We start from the raw sequence: 26867 nt of genomic DNA on the forward strand, positions 1-26867 counted from the left end.
TGCGCATAGTCAAACTGTAACCTGCTGTAGAGCTGTATGGAAATCTTGAGCCTTGTGCTTTGTAAATGGTTGACATAGAAACATTCACTAAGGCATAAAAGTCGACCAACTTTTCAATCAGAGCAACCACACTGTTAAAATTTACTGACTGTTTAGCTCTTGGTAAAAGAAAATACCATAATTTAGAAATGACCATTCTATATGAATTGTGAGACAAGTACAAATGAGGTTGAACCTCTTCAGTATATTTTCATTCATGCTGTGTTGATGAAAACATAAGGAAAGGTAAGGTCTCAAAAGATGATTCCAAACTGTCTCTACTGAAAGACTAAACCTAAATATTTCAACACCAAAAGCAAGAGAAACTTACTTACCGACTGACTTTGATTTCCTGTTAGCTTTAATCTGCTCACACTTTCAAATAAGAAGGGGAAACTAGATTGTAACTGGATTTTTATTTACATGCAAACAAGTCCTTCCATCGAAGAAATGCATCAATACAGCCAAAATCCACTAATGCAGCATCGTCCTGCAACACCAGCTCCACAATGAGGCAGTCTGTTACTACAATCTGTCTCACTTTTTTTTATGTCTTAATAGGAATAAGGGGACTGACTTGGCAGTAAAAAGGCAAACATTACCGTCATTTCATTTTAACTCGGCAAGGCCATTTTTAGCACTCGTTGATTTATGGATATAATTATATGTCATGTATTAATACTGAAGGAATGGAACACAGTATAGGCCCTTTCAGACATGCACTGGAATTTAGACATTTTCCACACTTTCTCTGGAGTGGTTTTATTTGTGGACGCAAACACCCAAGTCTGTTGGCCCTGACATAACTGGACTTTACCCAGCTAGGTCCTTAATGCAAAGTCCGGATTATCTCCAGCGGATCTCATTTGTGAATAAAGGAGGTAATACTCCAGAGAAGTCAGTGGGCGTGTTGATGGCGTCCATTTAATGCTACTGCCACGAACCGGGAAAACACAAACAACTGAAGGTGAAGAACTCATTCATTCATATGAACATGACAACAATGGCGAACTGAAAAGACAACGAAATTCATGAACTTCTGTCGGTAAGAGCAAACTTGGAAATGGTCAAACAAATACACAAACCCTTGCCCAATACACAGTATTTCTTCACAAGTGAGAACCCATCTCTCATGGACTATCTCCCAATTCTGGTGACATGTCTGAAAGGGAAAGTCCAGACATAGTCAGGACCTGATCCTCCTGACATTCTCTATAGTTCATGTCTGAAACATTCTTTTTCTCTTTCTGTGAATCATAAGCCTAACAGGAAGAGAGCTGGGTCAAGAGAAAAAAAAAATCAACTAGTCTCCTAGCAACAAGAATGGATGGTGTAAAAAAGAAATGCATGCTCACTCTGTCAAGTGCCTGAGGAGACTCAGAAGAACAGCCAAAGTGTTTGTCTCCCATAATCTGTGCAAGGGACCACACACATTTCTAAACTACCTACTCACAGGGACAACTGCAATCAAAGGAGGCATTGCTTCAGCTGCTCTGTGACAGGTCAAAGTGCTCATGCGGGTCGCTCCACCCTATATCCTGGATCCATCTCTTAGTATTAGACTAGATTTGTTTATCCAGTAAATACAGTAAAATCAAAAGGTCAATGTAACTTCAGCTCTATCTAAAACAATAATTCAATTAACTGAGAAATTTGTTTTTAGTTGAGTTCTTTTGTTTCTATTTCTCCAATATTTCAAAATGTGTTTCTGTTACATTCTGTCTTATTAAATTTGTCTTATGTCTTATCAAAACAAGCAACAGAAACAAAACTTTTTTTTTTTTAAAAGATAAAGCAAAAAATCTGGAAATAATTGTTAGTGACAGCACTTAGACACACTCTGTTGTAACGTGCAGTGGGATAGTATTATACATTGACATGGCATATAATGGCATGTACTGCATGCAAACAGTAGCGACGGTCCTTTTATATACACTAAATACAAGTTATTGTGCAGCCATCACTCATCTTGGTCATGAGGAAAATCCCTAACAAGAAAGAAACTCTTCAGACAAGAAAATGAAGGCAGCTGTACCACAATTCCACTCTCTCACCCCAGTCCCATCCCATTCTGACTTTGCATCTCATTTTCTGCTTCTCTCTTTTCTGTCACACTTGAACCAAGTTGATAGGCAGTTGGCCGTTGCCAGGACTATGAGTTCAAACCAGAGGAATTTCTGCCTGAAAGAGAATGAGTGAAACCGAGTGTCATTGGACGGGAAAGGAAACGAAGAAAAAAAAACAGCAGTTGACAACCACTCACTGCATCTATGCCCCTACACAGCCAGAACCACCCATGGCAAGAATGTCACTCACAATGGAAAGACAGAGAGCCTCATTTTGATCTCAACACTCATCTTCAGTAGTTCAAGACACTGCCAAACCCAGCTGCTTTGTTTCTCTTGACAAGAGTGCACACCCAGAGGTAGACATGTAAAATACTCAGTGACAGCCAGAAGAAGGGAGCATGTTATATGCAGTAAAACATAAACTTGAATAAAAACAAATACTCTTTCCTTGTGGAAACTTGTATTACACCAGCATGTGTAAAAATAACAAGACATACACTATGAGAGCATTCATTACAGGCCCACATTGATCAGAGAGCTCCTGATAAAGTGAGGTTAATGAGCACCTCACATTACCTCATACTCATGTTACATGGGGATAATTAGTCATCAAGATAGCTGACTGGTCCATGGTATAGGGAATATATTGCACTGCGGATAATCATCCCTAAGGAATTTGAAAATGTTAAACCTTATCAGTGGTTTTATTGCGGTTGTAGGTATCTATTACACCAATCCAAGATTTTCTCTACAAAATGCTTGATTTAAGTTTATGTGTGTTTGGATTAATATCCATGGCAATGCAATTTGTTCAGACAAAAGCAAAAACTAAACACCAACACTAAACCGCACAAAGCTATGGAGCTTAAAATACTCCTTTGGCTTCATGATGACAGCATTAGAGATTAATGGCCAACACTATTATTATACCATTATATCTTTTACTTAATAGCATAGTTCATCTTCACAGTTTTACCTGCACCCATGATTTTCTGAATCATAGAAGTTGGCTAATTTGCTTCCAGCAGCGGTGGTGAGATAATGCTAAAGCGAATGACAATGGAGCTTCAAGGACAACAGTATTATTTGTCGAAATTAAATTAATTTAATGTTTTTAACTACTTTCTGTAGTTACAGATAATTAAACCGTGATAATGCATCTTTTATATGTAGATTATATTCGCTGAACATACATTGAACAAAACATGCAGGTTTATAAACATCCACCACGAACACTCTTGGACCAAAAGCTGCTGAATTACATCAACTCGCTTAGGAGATTTCGCGGAAACTTTGCCCACTTCTCTAATCAGCTATCCATCAGCTTGATGAAGCTGATGAAGAAGGATGCTTTGAAGTACTCTTTATATAGCATAAACCAGAAGAGGGGAGTCTTCGAGATAATGAAATGACTGTTGTTAATAGAACAGCCATTAGCACTGGAATGTGAGGCCTGACCTGTAAAGTCAGGCTGCATAAAGATGTAAGATCAGTCACTTCAGGTCAAATGATTTGACTCTCTGTCTCTGCCTAAAGTTGGGGTGATTATGAGGCCTGGCCAAATACGCCTGGGCCTCAGCAATACACGAACCAGGCACAAGACCCATAAGAGGTTAAATGGATATGTTTGATTATCTTGTTATAGAAAAAAGGAAAATTGGGCAACCGCATGGGTTTGAGCAACTCTGACAGGGCCAAGTTGTGATGGCTAGACAAATGAATTAGAGTGTCTATAAAACACTATTGTTTAGAAGATCCTTGATGCAGTTGTCAGATGTTAATTGTAGTATCTGGTAGTTATTATCTAGCAAAGGCACTGCAAGGAAGGACAACCAGTGATCTGGTGATTGGTTCATGGACGCCCAAGGATCACTAATGATTCTGGCAATTGAAGGGTAGCCTGTCTGGTTTGATCCAAGGACAAATATAAACCTGACAATGAATTACAGGTGTTAGAACACAGTCCATGGCATCTTGTCATGTATGTTGGTTTGTAGGCACAGACACAAACATAGATGCAGCTTTTACTTAAGTAAAACATTTGCATTTGCTTAGTGACCAACCTGAATCCAGAGAGATTTTGATAGGTCAATAATTAACTTTTTGGGCTTTAGAATGACAGGCTTATATCTTTGATATCAAGCATGAATGGATATACAGGTTACACAGGCCTCTGGATGAACAGTAAGAGCGGCAAATTGCAAACAAAGGTAGACGTTGAGCACTGGAATTCTGACATTATACTTACTTTGTCAGGTATTTGTCAGGGGGTGTATGTGTGAATGAAAATGTCTGAGTGGAATGCTGCCATCATTATCCGGACTACATCCTTCAAACCCCTAGTTTAATGTCTGTATTATGCATGTGAGCTCCTGCTCCGCTGCTCTCTGCTGAATCGTCTCGAGGATTAAAGCAAGCGAGTGGGCACTTTGAATGTTTCTATGACTCAACTGCCACTGTAGTCGAGTAATGGAACCTTTTGTTGGTAGTTGCACGGCTCCGATGTGCTGTAAACAAAACACTTCTTCCAAAATTTTAAATTTTATATCATGTTATGTCTTCTGTGTCGCTGAAGGAGAACTGAAATCGAGCAGATTTTCAAAACGTGAAAACTTTTTTGAATTGGGCGATCTCCCGCTGTGAATTACATGTCTGAAAGGCTACTCCAGGCAATGTCCGAGGCTGAATTCTCCTAACTTTGTCAGGAGATTATGTGAGAAACTGGCTAGAGTTGACCTGTTGTCTGAGGTTGAAGGAATGCTGCTGTCAAACAGCCAGTAACTGACTTTTGTTGGAGATAGAGCCTTGCTGGTGCTTTTGGAGTGACTGCTCTGAGATAAGTCCAGCTCAGGAATGTGTCTGTACCTAAGCCAAAAAGGGATGGATGGAGGAAGAGATAGAAGGATGGGAGAAAGCAGATAGTAATGGAGTGCAGAGAGGATCTGAAAGACAAAAAGGTGGAGGGTGAGGCAGAGAGAAATCAAGAGGGGAGAGTAATGAATGCATAGGAACTGAGGAGCATAAGAAAGGGCGGGAGGCAGTGGAGGAATGAGAGTAGTGAATGGGAAACAGAATACATGAGACAGATGGAAATGTAATAAGCAAAAATCAGCAACAAAAAATGCCTGAAGTCAGAAGATTGGCTATGCCCATCTGTTAAAGTATGGAGTCTGTATATGAGTTCTGTGAATTTATCAGTATATGGACAGATCTTCCAAACATAAAATATATTTTACCAGGGTGAAAAACCCTGTCAACTCACAGCCTCCTCCCTTTAATGACAAAACAACTGTGACAAAAGCCATGGCAGGGAGATGAAGGCTTTGTAATGTCGCTTTCAATTCAGAATATGGGATGTTATAAAGTGAAGCTGCTATCAATACAACATCGAATGGACTTCTGGGCTGTGTCTGATCTGATCTAATATCCAATATGCTGAGAGAGGGATTTAGATAAACCCTCACTGCTGGGGCTAGGATCTTCCCTGGACTGAGAAGTCTGTTTTGAAGCATTTTCTATTTGTGTTTGGATGTGATTTGGGACATTATCTAAGGAGTAGTGGAACTGCATTTGGCATTAATTTTTTTAGGACACGTCATAGGATGATGTTACAGGTGAACGAGCAGGACAGAGAGGGAGTAGGTAAGGGAAGTCTGTTTACATGCTGGCTGCTTGAAACCAAGTGGATATTTAGACTGTATGTGTGAGCGCAAAAACACAAGCGTGAGACCAAGAGGTCAGGGACACCATCCTGGTATAAATCAAAAACTGAATATTCAAGTGCCTCAGCATATTAGGTCATGCCGAGGGTGTTTGGATGGAGCAGTGGAGCAGCTAGCACAGCACAAGCCAACATGGATTATATAAAAGTCCCCACCAAATGTCACAAAGTCAAAATGTCAGTCTCCTTGAGTTCAAGTTCGAGGTTGTGAAAACAAGAACTGCAGATCTTAAGACTCCCCACTAAAACCACTAGGGAACTAAACAGGCAGCCTTGGTAAACTAAGACAGTAAGACACATATTAATAGAAAAGACACTTTCTTGCATTTGTCTTCATTACATTGAGGAGGAGGCAAAACGTGAGATGGGCACATCAGAAAATTTGAGCAACTACACACATAACACATGGACTAACATCACCCCAAACACATCGAAAGGAGAGAGGAGGAGAGAGGTTTGTCCTTCCTCCAGATGACATCCAGTCTCAAATTTACTGATAAAAGAAAAATTCTGAGTGCAAAGCTAGTATGAAGTAATGAGAAGTGAGGCTTCATTCTAATGCTGAGTAAATTAGTGTCATGCCAAGTTGAGCTACCAGATATGAAGTGTAAACACGCTCTTTTAGTTCTCAAGAGGTAAAAGATGATTACCTCACAATTACGAGACCACAGAGAAGAGAGAAACCCCACTGCCTCAGTGACAGAAAGAAAGATTACAGGGTGGCGGCAGTCCTAATGATGCTGGGGAAAGGGGAAAAACAGTGCTGCTTATCCCGGAGGACTTTCAAAATTGCAACAATTTGTGACATTTGGGTAAGAAATTGGAAGCACTCTTGAAAAAGAAATATGAAGTCGGAATGGTTTATTTGTTGCATGTATGCTTTTTTCTCAAAGCACTCAAACATCTTAGGAATTATTTAAATTCTTAATTTCCTGAGGGAAAAAAATACTACTAGCTCTGTAAATATAACAATCCGCTTAAACAAAGACTTTTTACTTGGATGATGTGCACCACTACAATGTACTATGCGCACTGCCATTTCTGTACTACGGTCATTGTTAAAAAGCCCTCAACAGTATGGAGGGCTAGCTTTGTTATAGATCATGACCTACCACCCCTCAGTTTTTAAACCATCTATTAAATCCTCGCTCACTAATTTGATGAATTCGGGGGGCAGGAGATTTACACTGTTACTATGAAACAACAAAAACACACTCTCACAAACACACGTACTATTAAACACACCTCTAAAAGTCCAACACCAAATGACTCATACTGTTAGCCTTGAAAAAAGTTTAAAGGGAGGGCAGAGATGTGAACAGATAAGGCTTGTAATTTTTACTTATGCACACAGTCACTTAAGCACATAAACTCTTGTTCAAAAAGTCATGTAACATATTAGCACCATGTTAGCACCATGCAAACAATCCATGTTGCTTGAGATGTGAGCTTTTGTATTACAATTTTAAAAATACCTGAAGGATTCAATGTTGTATCCATATTTTTGTTAAAATACTACAGCATTATAGTGAAGCATAAATACTAATCAGATATCATGATAAAACCAGAGATGAAGAGTGGAAAACAAGTCAGACAGGGGTGTTATTCCACCCATTAATTACATCGAAATTAAATACAGCCCATACTATTAAAGAGACAATTTTAACAGGAAAAAATAAGACATCTTGCTTAATACAATTTGCTGATTTATTTGATCATCGTTTTGTTGTCAAAGTTAACAGTCGTTAGCACTCTTACTTTTTTGGTACTAGTTAGAATAGTACATGTACATAAATACCATTTATATTTATGTCCCCCAGATGACATTTCCTGAACTCTGAATGGTGAGAAATTCCTTTGGGTGATGTCATCTGGAGGAGTTTTTCAGCTATAAGCAGAAAAATGTTTTCATATGGGGAAGTCAGAGGGAGGTTTAAAGGTGGCATTTACACCTTAAACTAAAGCCATAGAAAGCAAGTTGAAAACTAACGAAGTCACACTTTAATGTCGAGGCCTGTATAAGATGGTAACAACTCACATTTCAGAAAATGAGTAAACAAGCTACTTTTAGAGTTTAATTCTAAAGCTATTCCTTCCATTTTTCATTGACTCAAGTGATACCTCAACCAGACAATACGACTTTTACTTTAGACAAATACAATTATTGTGGTTCATGTCTTATGCTAATCATTCCTGGTCTCTCAGTGTTACACAAGTTGTGATCTCAGAAAGAAATGTAGGTTTCATAACAGCACTGTCTGAGGCAGCTGAATTCTTCCGTATCCTTGCAGACACACTGGCCCAGAACAAAGCTATATCTGTTAATTAATTCCATGGCCAGCAGTGCTCGCTGCTGCAGGCAGGTAATTAGTTTGAACAGCGGGAAAGATCAAAGACAACATTTCCTGTCTTGCCCTCTGGTTGTGACCTGAAAAGAGGAAGTCACAAATTTTACCAAGTGAGACAAGGAGAGAGAAACTCTATGAAGGCAAGCCAATAGGCACAAAGTCATAATCTAAGTCTTTTCAGTTTTAATCACAGCAAATTACCTGTTTGGTAGAATAAAAACTGTTTGTACAAACAAAATGGTTCCTTCGATTCTCTGTAAACATAAAATTTTCACCATTTCCACATTGCATTGTGGTACAGCATTGGGTTGGGATGCAGAAGGCCACGGGTTCAAATCCCACCACGTGTGGCCCCACCCAGCCACCTTGCCACCTTGATGTTGGTCCCGAGCCCATATAAAATGGAAGCGCTGCGGCAGAAAGGCCATCTGACGTAAAAACATGCAGAATCTAAGCGACCCCCAAAAGGGACAAGCCAAAAGCCGTTTGATCTTCTATTGACATAATTTGGTATTCTTTTGAGTGTAAATGTCTACTTCATCTGTTATGTATTACAACAACGAACTGGCTGAATAAGGCTCCATTTAACAGAAGAGGTGAGCCTCTGACATACTGAGGCATATCATGTGTGCTGGAGCTTCTCTCCCAGTGCCAGCTGAAGCCCTTATCAGACAATGTGGAGCCCAAAGAGGACAGGAAGAGATAGCCTATCTGTGAGCGCACGCATGTGCGTGTATGCCACTTTTATCTGATGATCCAAGTCACTACCCAACCAAGCCCTGCAACATAGTGGCTGGTAATTGTTGAAAGCTGCCAACTGTGGTTATATTACCATAGCGCAACATGGTCCCATGTGATCAAGGTGATAAACTTAATAAGTTCCAAGGACAATAACAATCGTTTCACCCAGCTTTTTAGAATCAGTTGGCCACCAGGTGTGGCCCCCCCTAGCCACCAAGGGCCTCCACAAGCAGACATTGAGACTCCATGTGGGTGGGCTTCACAGGTCACCTCACCAAATTAAAGAATTAGAAGGCCACAGGGTTTGGATGGCCTTGGTTTTATAGTGCTGCTTACGGCCCTAATCAGACAGGACACACTTTGGGTTTAGAAAACACAAGGTGTGTCACACTGCCATTTTATATGTTGAAAGGTCCTAATCAGACAGGATGCTTTTTAGCTGCTTGCTTTGCTCTTCTTTTTTTAAACTATTGAATTACGGTAGTCAGCTGAACCGCTACAATAAAGACCTGGTGGGGTAACCTGCTTTGGTTTTGCTGCTGAACATGAAAAACAGAGATCCATGTAGGTACGTGAGATAGAAAGTGGAGAGATCATGGGGAGGAGACCAGCTCATCCAGGAGATCAGTTGCTTTTCCGTTCCGAGTTGAAGCTGAGCAAAGAACATATAGGCATTTGAAAGGACTGGAAATGTGTCTCATGGATTATACAAACACCTACTATATCAGTTAGATCTAAAAAGTTTCAGCTTTTGACTTCTTGAACGCTGCCCCCATACAAAAAATCAAGTATTAGTATTAAATCTATTGTTGCTTGTTAATAAATGCACTATTAAATTTGGTGTGAACCCATTTTTTCACACCAGCATATGGCACAAGATTCCATTAGACTAAAGGGTTTAGGTGGACCACAAAATTTCCACACCCTGCACTTAAGCAAAAATGCTTCACCATGATCACCATTCACCTTCATCACCATGAAATGCTGCTTGTATTTTATTACATTTTGTTTAATTATTTCATATCTCAGCAAACTCAAATCTAAGTATGTTTGAAAGCACCACCTGCAGTACTGTTTCACCCTGCCAACTGTATCACATCTGTCAAGTATCAAGGGAATAGTGACATGTGCCTCCATGTGACACAACATAAAAGTTCTTCCTGGAATGGACCACACTCTGTGGCTGGAATACATCACCTGCACATAGCTGCCAAGGACAAGAAATACATCATCATGTTAGGAATAGAGGTAGAAAGGCTGCATGGCAAACAAATGACACTGCTTACTGTGCTGAACAGCTAGTCTCCAAAGAGAGTGAGCGCAAAGCTAAAACCCATTCTAGCAAATAAAGCATATGTGAATTTGAATCATAAACAGCAACAGAGAGAAAGAAAGACAATTTAAACACTCAAGCACATGGCCAGAGGCACGTGACTAAAATGACAAATAATAAGCATCAAATCACTGGCCAAAAGCTTTTGTAATTAGTCAGTAGGAATCGCTAATGAGTGAGAATGGAATCTGTTCACAATCAACATCCCTCTCTATAAATACATTTTTCAAGTGAAAAATGAAATGACAGTCAATATGAGTACACTGAAACCCTGTGGGAAACTATTCACATTCTGCAGCTTCTGAGATAAAAGATGCACCAAAATTTGTGAAATACATTGTTTTTTGTTTTTCAACAGAATTAGTAAATGTCCTTTATTGTGATTTTATAACCAGGACTACATAAGATGCAGAGCAAAGTGTGGTTTAGGGTAAAAAAGCATAGCAAAGCAGGGCGAGGGTGAGCTGGGCAGAGCAGAGTGCAGCAGTCTATACTTTTCTACTGTTTATTATTAGTAATTATTTTACTGTAGTAGAGCGTTTTACTGATGGCGAGAAAATAACTTGTCTAACGCTCATTAACATTATCTGTGGCACAGCTATACTGCTGTGCCAGTTTAATATTAAAATATTCTACTTTAGAAAAAAATTCAGACAGCTTTTTCAGCTGCAGCTGAGTTTGGTCTTTAAATACTGTGTCTATGTGTTTGTCAACGCACCTTTAAGTTCTCTTTTAACCACAAATAGCATCAATCAGTGCAAAACGATCAGCAAAATATGAAGCTACTCCATGAATATTTTCCACTCTGTTAACAACACAAATAATTTGCCACATTCACACAGTATAAATTTGAGTGGCATGCAGCACACATTAATGTGACAAAACAGGGTGAAAGCATTGCCTGTAGTGCAGATCCACATTATCAATGCTTTAAGATGTTATGGTGAAGGAGTAAAGAGTGGAAGGACAGGAAATATAAAATAAAATGATCAGGTCTCTGGTTCACCTGTCATGAGAGATCGTGGACACTACACACATGAAATACAATTTTAAGCAAATTATGGCGGCGGCAATACACAATTAATGTTGAGAAACATTGCAGACCATCATATTTGTTTTTCACTTGCCTAATCGTGTACCTGTATGATGCATTAAAATTGCCTGGACATGTAATTTACTTGCCCCATTCAAGTGGGCAAGCTTTAATGTTGAGCCCTGCTACAATCCTTTAACACATTCACTGTACTCAGATAGCCACTCAGTGGTCTTCTATTACTTCACTGTATGACCTTTGAAACCAACTGGCTACTACAGTGATGATTTAGGTGAGTTACTCATGCAATCAGTTATTGTCTGCAATTATTTGTCAAACAGCCAAATTAAACTGACCATGATTCAAGGTCGTTGAAAAAAAGAAAACATGGAAACTTCCAAGACAAAAGGTGAATACATTGTGCGTATATGTGCATGTATACACTTAGATACACACATTAAAGAAAAACACAATTAGTATAATATATGTGGGAATTATCCATAACCGCTTCTTTACTAAAAACTACAATGTGCAGTGAACAGACAAAGAGTGATGTCATTTTGCTCAAGTGAGCTTTAACTTCATGGCACTGCTTTTAGTCATTTTAAATTACTATGTTTTCCAATAACTTTTAAATAGGACAACAATGCCAAAAAGATAGCCTGGCCACTCAGTTATCCATTTTCCTGTATTTTTAGGAATCACTTGAACATGAGTCTTGCATGGAATTCCCAGGCTCTATAGAAAACAGCATCATCCATCTAGTTTAGCCAATATAGGCTACATAAATGTCCTCTTTTATTATATTAATAAGATGATGATGCACTATGCACCTAACTGTTATATCTTATGGACAGAAAATGCAAACACAAAACCTACTTACTTGCTATTAAAAAGTCTGTCATTTAACTGCTATGCACACGCAAGTTTTTCACTAGGAAGAAACACAAACTATGGTAGATATTTTGCAGCTAAAGATGAAAGTAGAACAGAGGCGCGGGGAAAGTTCTGACACAGATTTCCTGTTCTACCGTCTGTCATCGTTACAAAAGACGAACATCAACAGACAGAGGTAGGAAACTTGTTCCCTACCACAGCATTCAGTAAAGCTCATCTTCAGTGATTGCTGTCAGTGGCTGATTGTGCCAGCATTTTCCTCTGTGGGATCCAAGCTGTTTAAAGCCTTTGAGACAAGACAGGGATAACTCAACAGCCTGTCAGATCATGTTGGATTAGTTTAACAATCAGGTGTGAAATTAGTAACATAAGGTACACTGCCACAACAATTACATTGGGATACATGAATATAGCAAATGCAAACCTCCCATCTGCAATTGATGTATAAAAATAGATAATCTTATCTCCACTGAAAACAATAAGTTGAAGGTGGAACTGAGTGACAGTAAACACCAGTAGAGAAACAAGGATCAAACTGAGACACTAACATCACTTCAGGGAAAGGGGAGTAAAATAATATTTTTGTTTATGCTGATCCCTCTTGCACACACTCACTGTGTCCGTATCTATAGGTTTCTTACTTGCTCCACAATCTGTACATCTTAGCAGAACAAACCAGAAACATTATTTAAAACACTGAGCAATCCGCAATCACCATGTTGTCATTTAAGCATCATTTCTAGGCCTGTGTCAATAAAGGCAAACATATAATCCGTGCACAGCGGTTTTGTGGTGTACCAGCATCCACCGCTGCCTGTTGTATCATTCAACTGCTTTAAGCATCGGCCCACTGTACATGGTTTACTGGCAGAGCAGAGTTCTAAAGAACGGAAACCAAAAGACACTTTGGCAAAAAAAGGGAATATTTCATGGACTGAAGTCACAGCTTTAAATACTGCGTAGCATCTCTGTGTTATGGTTGTTCACGACATCAGAAGTGAAACATTGACAACAAACTAAAAAGGATAAACTGGCAAGAAAGACTGGGCCTCATTTACCAACAGTTCTTTAGAATTAATTTCTTCTTAAAACCCATTTAAGCAGTTTTTGTAAAGATTTGGACATTCAGTGTTTTCTTATATTACATTTGCACCTAGGTAAGAACAGAATCTAAACACAGTAAAAACCACCACTTTTTGTAATGGAAAAGGATTGTTGGTTACTCTATGAGTGTTTGTTTTTAAAAAAATACAATATAAATAAATAAAATTAAGTAAAAAAGAAATTCAATAAACATATTAACACATGTATTACACGTGTATTATATTTTTTAATTTTTAATTTGTGACAGCATTTTTTTTGTTCCCTTCCTGCAGCAGAGCTTTTACTTTAGAACTAGGGCAGATTTTTTGACCTGTGAAGTCTAGTGCTCCCACTTCACCCTGAAGTGTCATGCTTTTTTATGTGCACTGACAAGGTGTTTAACAGCTAGAACGTGCTTTCAATGCTCAATAAAATTTATTATCGTAAGAACACAGGTGCAAACTATTTCTTCAGTTTATGAACATTAATACAACATATACCTTTCTTAGAATTTTTCCTAAAAGCCAAATTAAGATTAAAAAAAGTAAGAAGCTCTTGGTAAATGAAGACCACTGTAACCATACTATTAGAGAGTGCAACCCCATTAAATCAATGTGTTGAAAGACGCATTGTAATAGTTAATGTGCAGGAACTCAGATCGACCATCCTCCTCCAGCGATTATCATTTTTGACCATCTCTGTAATGCCCACATCAAGTTGGCTGGCAGCCCTGTACTAGAGGCTTTGGCCAATACTGAGGATTAAAATCCTGCAAGTCTATAAATACACCTAACAGAGCAGCATCAGTACCCAGTCAGCTATTTCTCTCACCTCTCACTGCTGGATGTCTGGCATGTGTTTTTCTTTTCGGCTTCTCTCTTGCTTTTACTTAATCCCTCTGTCTTTCAGCTTCCCAGACGCTCACTGTTCTCTTTGTGTTCCATTTTTCCCTCCAAGTTCCTCTCTCAGTTTGTCACCCACTCTTCCCTGTTTTTCCCCTCAACTCTCATTCTATCCCTCTCATACTCTGTCACTTGGCAGGGCCTCTTAATTGGAGACAAGCTGTGAGAGGGCTTTCAGTTTGAGGTTAAAAATGCATCTGACCTGCCTCCTGTTGTATCTTTTTTTCTCTCCGTTTGCTGTATTACAGACTTGTACACAGTGGCTGAGAGCAGATGCATGAAGGACAGAGTGTGCTGAAGATGGAAGCAGAAAGTTAACTCAACCCACTGGCTGGAAACAATTGGGACATGACAGGCAAACAAGCAAAATAAAGATATGCATGTTTGCTAATCACAGAAATACCCAGAATATTGAACCTGATGTTTTAACATGAAAAAAATAGTCAGGGGCACTTTCAAATATTATAGATAGAGATAGAAGAAAGACTTTTCCAAGTAAGCTATTAGTAAGATTATTTTATTTTGTTTACCTTAGTTTCAGTTTGTTAGCTAAGCTGTTAAAATTGGACAGGTAACAAATTCAATAAAATTGCAACTAACAAAAGAGAGACAGAATGCAATTCAATGTGGTGTCCTGATGTAGTGAAATGTTTCATCCCACAAACATCCAAACACTGTAAATCACAATCCCAATATACATAATACCCCGGCATTTGGAGTATAAAGTCTCAGCTATTACAAAAAAATGTTTCGGCCATTACATGGTATTTATGGTAAGAGGCTGCATTCACTCTTCCACAACTTCCTTGTTTTCAGTGGGAGAGGATATGAGGGATTTGTTGCACAAAGGACCACAGCCAGGCACAGAGGTATTACTTCCACCCAGTTAGAATACAGACTGCACTGTCTGGGTGTAATACAGGACAGTGAAACTCAGACACAATCAAACACACCACTCTGCATAGAGGACTTTGAACTAGTACTGAAGTGTTAGTGGAAGTGGAAAATTAGCGTTTTCAGTAAAATGTGCTTCAAGGGAGATGATACCATATATGTGGTACACCTACAAAATGCCTAATATCTTAACCTCAGTCGAAACCTATGTGTCTGACAAACAGCTTTAGGAGCTCAGCTCAGTTTATATTTTCCAACATGCTGCAATCAGCTTATTCCAGTTAGTGTGTTGTTTACAGAAAAGTACACGCCACTGTAATTTGGAAAGATGCATCATGACCCAAATACAAATATTGATCTCCTTGGCAACTGACTTCCTTCACTACTGTCCCACCCACATCTTTACGCCCTCCAAGCCCCACTACCTTGGAAAGCTGTGCACAGCTTGGTGCCAGAATAGGGATATAGAGTAAATCTGGGTATGATTATGACTGAAAATTATTCAGCTTTTGGGGACTGATGAATCCTTCTTGTCAGGCATCAGGTTTATCATTTGGATATTACCCCCTAATATGCAAAACCCAACCCAACTGCACTATCAGATAAACTCAGTAAAATGCTAGTGAATGTTTTTACTTTATCCACTTTACTAGTAACTACAGCAATATGAGCGCTTTATTAATAAGGATCAATTGAGCAAAATACGTAAGAATGATTTTTTTTTTTAAAGCTGACAACAATATATGAACATGTATAAAATATGACCCTCAGTGCCTTAACATCCTCTGGAGAGTTATTCACACTGCGCACAATTTATATTGAACGCACCCCACCTTGATCATTCTTATGTTATCCTACATAGCAATCAAAATACTCTGAAGATAGAATATTAATAATAATTCATGCATCACTGCCATAAAAGTTGCACAATTACAATCATTCCAGTTCATGTATAAAAATAATTCAGACTATTTAATCTATCCTGTCAGTCTTTTAAGTAGTCAGGTTTGAAACAACCTGTAATGCTCCGACTGTAAGTGGAGCATTATAGGCTAAAAACTATATTCTCTATATTATACTTTACAGTGTCGTAATGATATAAATAGCAACATGAAAAATATTTTTGCCCACAAGTCACATCACCACAAAGTATGTAGAACAAAGTGACAAAAAAATAATAAGCCTGGACAAAGTACAAAAAATAACTACATTAAAACTTAAATAAATTCAGTAGACTTAAAATATACAAGATTTTACAACACATCTGTGTTTTAGCGTTTCACCTTGATTGCTCTGTTCCTATATTTCTCTAAAATACCACTTTTGGACACATATGTCCAAAAGTTTTGGACACATATGCATCACAGTCAATATCATAATGCTGACAATATACATGATCATCCAATATAATATGCACAATTAACATTAACAAAACCTGAATTTAATTTTTTTTTTAAATCATGAATTAACTAACGCTGATCATTATGGGTGCAACCACCTGTCAGCACATAAAGTGGTTTAAGACAGCTCCACCATTAACAACAGTAATCTTTGACTCTTATATTTTTTTTATTAATTACTGTGTTTTTTGGCCAGAATGACCCTTGTCCTCCATGATATTAGAACCACCAATGCTAAGGATAATCAGAGATCCATATCATGGGGAGGAAGTATCACAATATTTCACAGACAATATGATATAGCACATGCCTACAGTGTACTAACAAGGTATTTCTACCAGGTACATGCGAAAAAATGTGAGGCTGAGAAATTAACTTTTAACTTTGCCTCTTATTTAAACAATGTATGCACCAAGATGTGTTCTGGTTAAGTGGACCATATTATGATTAAGATCTGATCAAAGAGACAACAGACCTTAAGATCTTACATTCCAGCATGAGAAAAGACACGTGATCTTAGATAGAATAACTGTAACTGTAATATTCACTTCTCAGTACTTAAGTGCATGAAACCATAGTGGTTTTAGTAAAACACAGACTTTGTTGAAATTGATTAGGACCAAGCAAAAGTTTGTTGACTGATAGTGGTGTGGCTTAGTGAGAATCTGTGTACTGACTGAGAACCACTGAACATTCTGTAGCCATGCAATGAAGCTAAGCTGGACAGGACAAGTTAGATATCCAAATGCTGTTTATACCAAATTCTTCCCATACTTAATGACAACAGGATTAATATTTCCTTTGGGTTATGCCTCTGACACCACCCATCTCACTGTGTGAAATCCCCCTCTAGCAGCACTTGGCAGTGAGCAGGCAGAAAGAGGCAGAGAGAGCAAGGAGCTCATGCCTTATGAGTGATATGGAGGTAATTCTGCTGAGCCAAGCAAATGAGCCTCACGGATGCTTATCTACAGAGGCAGATGAAAACATAAGCATCCTCTGAGGATAAATGCTAAGCAAACGCCTTAGACAATGATATGATATGACAGTGATATTAAAACACAGACTAAGAGTTAAAGGAGTGGAACTAAACATCTCTGTCATTCTCACAGTAATACATGTCACAGTGCTGCTTCATAAGTGACGCTTTAACATACTAAGAATTGGTGTGCCATTTAAACCAAACTCACTATAACATAATCAACATTTGGCATGTGAGTCAATCAAAGCAGGCCCCTAAACAACAGAGGGGTCACGAAGGACACGGGTTGGGGCCAGGGTATTCCTGGCTGATACAGTTGGGTTTGTCTGGGAAATGACTGAGCAAACAGGGGCCAGAGTGGCTTCCCCTTACTGGCACCAGCGCTTTGTCCCCACTAATCCTTTCCACAGAGCCACAGTCAAACACCCAGCGCCATACAGTCACCAGTAACAACACAGCACAGTCTGGGGGGACACAAAATGAATCCCACTGGCCAATGCAGGGAGACAGACGCCAGTTTGCTCATCAGATTTGGGCGTAGAAAAAAGTATGGCTTAACTGTAGGACTGGGTGAGGATCCTAGAGCACCTTTTTGAGGAGACCAGGGCTGTGCATTATTACCTTTAACTCAGAATTATATAAGTTCTCAGCTAGGGAGTAGAGTAACTAACATGCATCTTCTACTCATAGAAACTTTGTGCATGATGATGATAAAATCACTGTGAAACTTGAAAGAGAATCAAACCAGTGTAAAGTGGACTATTGACAGCCCTTGATGTTGTGTTTGGAAATACGCTCGTCACACTTGGAAAGTAGAATCAAAGTATCTATATGACATCCCGGGTTCAAGGATCTTCATCATAATAATACATAGCCATTACTTCATACAGCTATACAGAGCTAGAGGGAATTTAAAAATGAGCAACATCTGAACAACAAAAATAAAACAGATAATCTGATGAAACTGCCAAATATTTACCTAAGTAATTCATGCGTTGTTGAGACATGATCCAAATCACACCCCCGCCAATTTAGTAAACAAGTGAGAGGGTTCCTTATAGAGTTCAATGGTAATAGAAACCATGTAAAAAATCTAGGGCTCAATCTTAGGAGACCCATGTCCTGTGAAAACCTCCTTTTTGTTGTTACAGTTGAATAAGAGCTGAATATGAATGCTAGCTAAACTACAGAACTGCAATTAAAAAAAAACAGCACAATGACAGAAATTAGGAGCAGGTGAAAAGGAAAGTCAAAGAGATAATAACAATAAAGTAAATGGACAAATCTTCCCATAGGCACTGAGAGTGAGTACAAAAACAATAATTGACCTATATCTCCTCAGAATTATGTGGCACCTGTGTCATGTGGACAAAAAAGGTTGGTGGTTAACCTGGTTGTTAAAATTTTGATCATGGAATAATTGTGAAGTACTCACTTGTCATATTCAGCATTGTCTTTATCACAGCGTGCATCCTTGTGCTTCTGCCAGTCCTTCCCATGCTTACAGGTGGTAAGGAGGACCACATCCTCCGAGTTATGAACATGATATAAAGCATTTCTAGTGTCTGAGCCGATTCCAGTTAAGTATCTCTTCCCCTTAAAAACAAGCATATATTTCCTAAAAGGGGGAATGATATTGTGTTTTAGGTAGCCCCTCTCCCCACCTGTCCTAGGATGATCCTTAGAGAAAAGAGGAATAGAAACATCAAAGCTGGGCCGAAAGTTCTCTGTGCTGATGCTGGCCTTGGCCAGCATGGCAAGACCAATGTCAAAACCAAGGTCTTCTGTATAGTCTGGCCAAGTGCCGGAGTATAAGTTAAAGATGATGTGGTTTTTGCCTCCATTCCACAGAGGAAGGCTCTGAATCTTTGCTCTCAGGTTGTGCACATACTGAGGTGAGAGCTGGTCTCTGTCAAGAGTGTCCAAACTCAGGACAAAAAGACAAGCCTGTCGTGGGTCAGGTGTATAGAACCTGGACCCTTCAATAGAGGTCAATATGTTCTGATAGCTCTCTGACATCTTTTCTCCTTTTTGCTGGGGGTAGACATAAACTTTAAATCCATTTCTCTCACACAGGGAGAAATCAAAACAGGATTCCATCCTGCAGCGTTTTCCCGTGTAAACGTCTGAGTTAGTGTCCCTCTTCTGCCTAAGAGATATGTGATCATTGTGATCTTCCCTGCGAGCTTGCTCCCAGGAGCTGAAAGGCTGCAGGTAGTCCGCGAAGCGATGCCACCGCGCCCCAGGGTGATAACCGGTGAGACTGCGGTCATCACGCCGGTTGGGTCCCCGTTTGGGTAGTGGGACTTGTAGCCCCCCAAAACAGAACAACAGAATGAGACACGCACCAGCGGAGAGTAGGATCAAGTACCGTTTTTTGGCCTGCATGTGTCCTACGATCTGCGATAAGATGTCTGGCGATAAATCCAAGAAGTCCCCAAGTTTTGGTCTCACCACCTCCTGCGGGAACGCTCCGCCATCTTCCCCCGGGCTGCAAGGGCTGTGCGCTCAGGTCTCCCACCTTCTGCTTCAGATGCCTTTCACAAGTCCGGGAACTGATCCAACGCATGTGGGCGATTTATAATGTTCATTCACCTGGTCTCCTCGTCAATAGGCTTTCCTAAGAAACACAGTGACCCTATCCACTACAATGTAGGCATCTGAAGTGGGAAGCTGCTTTCCTTTGACTAAAGATACCATTACTTTAACCTAAATGTTCATTTTAACGCAGATGTTTCCTTTCTGACCAACCAGAACCAATGTGTAACTGATAACAACACTGCACACAACCTATGTGAACTTGAGTCTGTAAAGCAGCAGTGAGTGCCGGACTTGTTGCCTGGACACTTAACTATTGTCCCTACTGGAAATTAGCTACCGAGCGGGCGCCGGAGCCGTAAACATCCAGCAAATATCTCAGAACCGTTGCCAACATTATTTCACTAAACGCGTTTATATAAAAAAGTGTATCAATTTGAAACGTTTTCTAACTTTAGACAACGAAGTCCTCCAGCCGATTCAGCAAGTTAACAAGCTAACTGGCTAGTTTCTGAAAACATTCCCGGTTAGCTTGTTAGCGAAGCGGTGGCATCACAAGTAGCTTTAAGGGCGCTTGGAAGTGAAGACAACCCGACACTCTCTGTTCTCCCTCGGAAAAACATGTATTTTCATTCGTCAACTACTTATCTCTCGCTCTTCCACGAAATCGAGCGGCTAGTTTCGTAGTAAATCTCTCCAGGCGTGTAAAGTGTTCAAGTGGTGGATCTCTCTCACACATACACACACAAAAACAAGAGGTGCCGTGGAGAGTACGAGCCAAAGCAAAGCCGCACGGCGGTCCCAACACGACGGCTCCTGACGACGACGTGACGTACCTGCGCGGCGCATGGTGCGTTACCATTGGCTGCCTGCACAACCGAGGCGGGCGGGGCTTCGCGTCCAGAGAGAACTGAGAAAAGGGAAAGAAAGATCTCTCTGCATTCGTCTCTACCACAGAGGCTGCAATATGTCTTTCAAACAACAGAAGCAGTTACAGTACGGTAACATGCAAAATTATATATACACGGGATTTAGTGTATAGCCATTTTCATTCTTTTTCCAAGCCCTTAAAGGTTGACTGTGAACAGCTAACTATTGCTGCTGAGATCAAGAAATATTAAGTATTACTTGCCTAATTAGTTAAGCATTAATTAACACCCCGCTTATACTATTGTAATATACTATATACATTATTTTTATGTTGTTTTGAGGTTAGAAAGTGGCAAACACAGTGACAAACTCAAAGGGATATTCATGATTCTATAGCCCAGCCTTTTTGTGTGTGTTTATGTAAGTTTAAATATGACTGCCATTAGTGTGTGGATGGATGAATGAGAAGTAAAATTGTAAAGCCAAATATAAGCAGAGCATATCATTTACCAAGACTGGGGGGGGGGGGGGGGGGGGGTAAGAGCATGCTTTAAAGAGGGTTTGGGTTTCTGTAAGTGATTCTGCAGTTGAAAGATTGTCTTGGAATGTTGGTAGACTAAAAGGCAAGAAGTTGGCAAGATTTAAATGTTGGATTATGAGACCTTTTCATACATTCTACCTGAGTACTTGTACTTCATCAGCATGCGTCTATCCTGCTGCAGTGGCCTCTAGCTAAACACTGAATCCCTGACTCATAGCAGTGCTGCTCAGTAGCTGAACAAGATGAATATAAAGCACTGACCCACTGTTAAAAGAGTTGAGCAACAAGAGAAAATTCAAATTTTCAGCTTAAAGAGAAATAGAATATAAGAAAACATTAGGTAAGAATAGAACAGACTTTGACCTGAGTGGAACTGCACCAATGAGTGAGGAGCAGTAGGACAATGGCAAAGCAGTGTATAAGAAGAAGAACAACAACAACAACCTTAATAAGCCAGGTCCTTTCTGGCATGTTGTAAGCCCTGATGTGTTCTCACAGCTGCTCTGGTCTAAAAAACTAGAAGTGATTTTGCAGCAGGGAAAGACCAAGGAGGAATGTAAGGCTGCGTTCCTCAGGAGGTGTGGACAAGCTTTCTCCACTTCCTCAGTTCCCCATAGACCAATGATCAAAGACAGGGTGGGAAATTATGGCCACCTCCTCATTCTCTGCCTCCTCCCTTTGTCTTTGTCTCTCCTCTTTCTGTCTAATTCATACCACTCCTGCCTTTTCCTCTCTTACTCTCTATCATGGTATTAATTCCCTGTCTTCTATCTTTCATCCCTTTCACTGATCTATGAGCAGAGGGCTGTGGGTGACTGACATGGATAGATAGATGTTACACAGCCTTTGCCATTGAACTGATCACATGTGCTTTGTTTATATGTGACTGAATTATTTTTGAAGCTCTTTAAAGTGGTCTATCGATGTGGAACTGTGACAGCTGCACACTTTACAGTTTGCACGTCCAGTGGGCTCATTTGTATGCTTCCCTTGTCAACCAACACGATGACACAGAAAGGACAAATTAACAAAAAATGCAGACAACTGGATTCTGGGTAAACAAAACATTTAAAAAAACATCTGTGGGGTTTTGTTTTTGTCTGTTCATATCTGTAGCCTAATGAGTATGTGGAGATGTTGTCTGCCTGCTGTTGCATTGTGTTTGCTGAGCTGAGCACTGGCCAGATTTAGAGCAGCAGGGTGACTGAGCCAGAGCAGCACTCCCACTGCGTAATACATGCAACAGTGCCAATATCTAATTTGGATGCACCCAGGTCAGCATAGTTTTCCCAGCCAGCCAGTGAGTCAGTCAGCCAACCAACTAAACAGCCAAATGGGGATTTATTATTTCCTTCTGAGTACATTTTGAGGTCATTAATTCACAGTTTGTTAATAACTCTAATGTAATCCAGATTTGTCTTTAAAAATGTCCCTCTCAAATTCACATGGAAATATGAACAGAGTAGATCCATAACCCATGCAGATGTGCACCACACATTTCTGGCTAGAGGGACAACTGGAGAGGGATATTTTAAATGTATATCTGGCACTTTGTTCTAGTGGGAACAAGTCATGTATATGGATAAAAACAGAAACAAAAATAGTTTTATCTTTCTTGCTGAGAGCTGCATGGCAGGATTGATATCACTCATGTGATAGATATATGGCACAAGTATTCCCAGAAGAAGTTGCCCGTTAAGATATTCACCTATATTCTCATTTTTCTGATAAGCTAACCACACAGAAGGACAAAGACTGGGTGGCATTTTTCACAAGCTAGAAATGCTAATAGAAAAACCCATTAAGCAGTAGTGTAAACCTGCATTTGATCGTTTATTTTAGAGTTGTTGTATTTACCTCCAGATAGAAAGTCTAATCTCATATGAAATTGTTTAAATTACTTGCATAATGCCAGATGTTAAAACATGACATTTTTATGAACATATTCTATGAACTGCATATAACAAGGAATTTGGAAATCGCCTGTTTATGAGTCTTATTGTAAATGCTGCATGGAAGCACCACACAATGGGAGAAGAAGAAGGTCTTTATTGTCATTGTGCCGTAGTAAAAATAAATTAACTGGAACTTCCTGATTGCTGTTAACTGGGTCCAATGATTCATTTAAGCCTGTAGCTGTTGCTCAGTTGACTTCTGCATTATACCTTTAGAGTCATCGTGGCTTGGTGCTCAATTCTAAGGAGAACATCCACAGAGCCAAATCCTTTTGATTTATGGAAAGTTATGGAAATTTAGTTGGACTGTGCAGGGTAACTGTGGATAGAACAACATTAAACTCTTTGAGATTTTAATTTTCCTGAAATATGTATTTTTTACATTAGAACATGCTTGATGTGTATAACAGGCTCAAGAAGACTCCTGACTTCAGTTAGATTTTGTTGCTGTAATAGTTCAGACACCTTTTCCAAGCAACATTGTGAAGGTCTCAGTATAGACAAGAACAACGACTAGAATTCATAGTAGAATTCACAACTTTAGATGAGGTCTCATGTTGGGCTCTGGATGGGTCAAAAGTATACCAACTTCTAAGTCATTTCACATCCTGCACATATTTTAGACTATATTCACTATATCACTGATTCAGTGAGACCATAGACATAAAAATATCCCTGGCTAAGATTTTTGACTGACAGCTTAAATTATTCTTTGCCACTTAAATCTACAAGATCTCAGGTCTCATAATGTTCCTCGAAAAGATGTAATTACCTCACTTTATCTCCTGTGGCAACAATCAGCCGTATGATCAATGTCTGCAAAAATGCCAGATAAGGCCACAAATAAAGGTTGCCCCTATTGAATTATGAAAGTCTACTCCTGCTTCTAGCAATAACTTTTGAGGCTCCCTCACATAAATTCGAATGGCAAACACAAAAAGCTTCCACCCAACCATGACCCTGGTTAAATTCAATGTGAATTGCTCTGCTCTTCAAATAGCTAATGTTCTGCTCTTTCTCGGCAATAACAAGCAGAGACTTCCTTTGGCAGAAAGTGATACATATTTTGCATTTCCATCCATTATTTAGTTAAATCATAAATTATCTACATGATAGCTGTGGAGAGAAATCACATTTTCATCATGGGTTATTAACAATCCAATTTTTTAAACAGACTTCTAGTGACACTCAGACAATATGGTGCAAAAAGTTATATTATTGTGAAAGTCATTCCAATTTTGTCATCTTTTTCTTTCCCAGTTTGCATATATTGATTCGAGTAAAGACTTAAACAACAAGAATGAAGACAAAGCATGTGTGTATCGGTGAATGGGTACAATATGCTCACCACCTTGTGTGCATGGCTAGATGTGGGTGTTGGGAGATCTCAATCACAGAGCAGAGATCAGGTTCAATTACACATGCAATAACTTTTAGGTCTCGGTAGACCTAGAAACCATTTATATGCTAATAAGTATGACAGCAGTAATGGCTTCCAATAAAAAGACATCTGCTGGTTGATCAAATCTGATATTAGAGCATTACCACAATCAGCCTTTGCTATTTATCCTGAAACTACTTGTTAACCTCGAAACTCCTTGTGGGAAGTGTTTTGCCACGTATCGATGCTGGTAATGGAATAGCCCTTCTCCTGCCCCATTGTGTCTCTCTGCAGTTTGTGAATGTGCTGAATATGTGTTTTAGCTGCAAACTCTTGGTGGAAATTGAAAGTGGATATTTTTGTTTGGAGTCGGGTCAAGTTTTAGTTATATTGACTCTCTACACTGTAGCATACGATATCCTCCATTTCTTTCAAACTGTCTGTAGAAAAACCTTGCCCCCCCAATTAGCTGAATTTAGTATTACAACGACATTAAAAAATGCTATCGTGCCTATATGCACCAATCTAAGATAGCAAACACAGTAAACATTGGGCCTGTTAAACATGTAAACATGCCCTCACTTGTCAGACCTACAGTATGTTGAACTTGAAATATATGAAATAGATTTCATGGTCAAAAAATATGACAAACAACATTTATTCTGACATTTGAGTTAAATCAGCACTTTGTCCACATGTGATTGATAGAATTTTGTGCTGCATGCATTCATGCAGGTACCTAATCAAACGCAACACATCAAAGCAAGTCCAAATTAACAAATACAAGCCAAACATGACAGCTACGTTTTGTCTATAATCAGATTTGATATGTGTCTGTGAACCATTTTTTGACATGTGAGCTGAGAGACAGAAAGAGCAGGAGAGAGTATGTGTCCTGTCTTCTTCTGTATTCCAATGAGAGGAGTCCGCTGTGTGCAGCTCTCACTTCAAGGGGCTGAAAAAGATCAATGAGGAAGAATAGCAGTGGGACTGGACTACAAATTGAGCAGCCTTTAATCACCTCACACAGTTCACAGCATGTGAAAGTTCTCGCCATGAAAAGGTTTAATCACTAGCCAAGCTGAATAGAGTCATTTTGCTACTGATAAAGGGCACACGGGACCTAAGGGGACACATGCAGTTGTGACTACACCTAGGCGCACACACACACGCACAATCCCACACAGGTGGAGGTTCTTGAATCTGTGCATCCGGACCATCTTTAGCAGCTATGTGCACACAGCACTCAACACAAAACTGCTAAATACTGGTAATAAGCTCCATTTTCAAAATCTTTGAGTCATTCTGGTGCGTAATGACAGCCAGAGCTCTTAATATTCTGAGCTTGTTAGCACATAATGTAGCTCACAAGTAAGAGGCTATCATTTTTTTTCAGCCAATTCAAGAGATTCACAGACAAAAGATAATTACCTGACCCAACAGTCAGTAGCCACCAGGAACCATCAATCCATCAATGCTCTTAATGTGCATGGACTCAAAGGGTCACATGGTTACTCTTCAGTCAATGGCTAAATGAAGTACAGTACACGTGCTTAAAATATTTCTCAGTGAGATACAGCTGCAGCAGGGCAGTGTATATTGTATTGGGTCTTTTGTATTCCTGGTACATTTGAATTACCTCAAACAATCTATTATTTTACAATAAAACCTATTATAAAATAAGGTTGTGCAAAGCAAAACACAATATCAACAAGAGAAAACCTACAGGTGCCAAAAGGTTACTAACGAAGGTGTGTGGTGAGATCCCTCATTAGTGAAAACCTTTTATGATGCTTCCCACAAAGCCTCTATAGCTGACCCTGATGGCACCACTGAGTAGGATATGTGACCTAGGTGTGATGGTAAATGGGTAATAAATCTGAAGGCACAGGGACACAGTGTGCAGTTTGTGCACTGTTGGGTCAATAAGTATTATACACATTATGAATATATATTGCACCTCTCTGTCTTTCTTCATTGTCCCAACTATAAAATGCATTTAAATAATAGTGCTACAGTGGCTTGGTCAGATAAGACACACTGCACTCAGAGCATTAACCCCTCTCTCACACCCTCTGTCTCTGATTTTCCTATCAATCCCAAACTCTGCAGTAGTGCATAAAGCAAAAGCAATATGAAG

General features: G+C 39.5%; 1 protein-coding gene across 1 annotated transcript in view; it reads right to left on the reverse strand.

Moving 5' to 3' along the window:
* LOC137130530 (exostosin-1b-like) overlaps positions 1-20793 on the reverse strand; it is a 36672-nt gene extending 15879 nt beyond the window's left edge. Inside the window, exon 1 of the mRNA XM_067510817.1 lies at positions 18878-20793. Coding sequence (XP_067366918.1) covers positions 18878-19830 — 953 coding nt within the window. The 5' untranslated portion in view covers positions 19831-20793. The remainder of the gene's footprint in view (positions 1-18877) is intronic.
* Positions 20794-26867: the final 6074 nt, after the last annotated feature.

The sequence above is a fragment of the Channa argus genome, chromosome 7, assembly GCF_033026475.1.
Source record: "Channa argus isolate prfri chromosome 7, Channa argus male v1.0, whole genome shotgun sequence".
Lineage (NCBI taxonomy): Eukaryota > Metazoa > Chordata > Actinopteri > Anabantiformes > Channidae > Channa > Channa argus.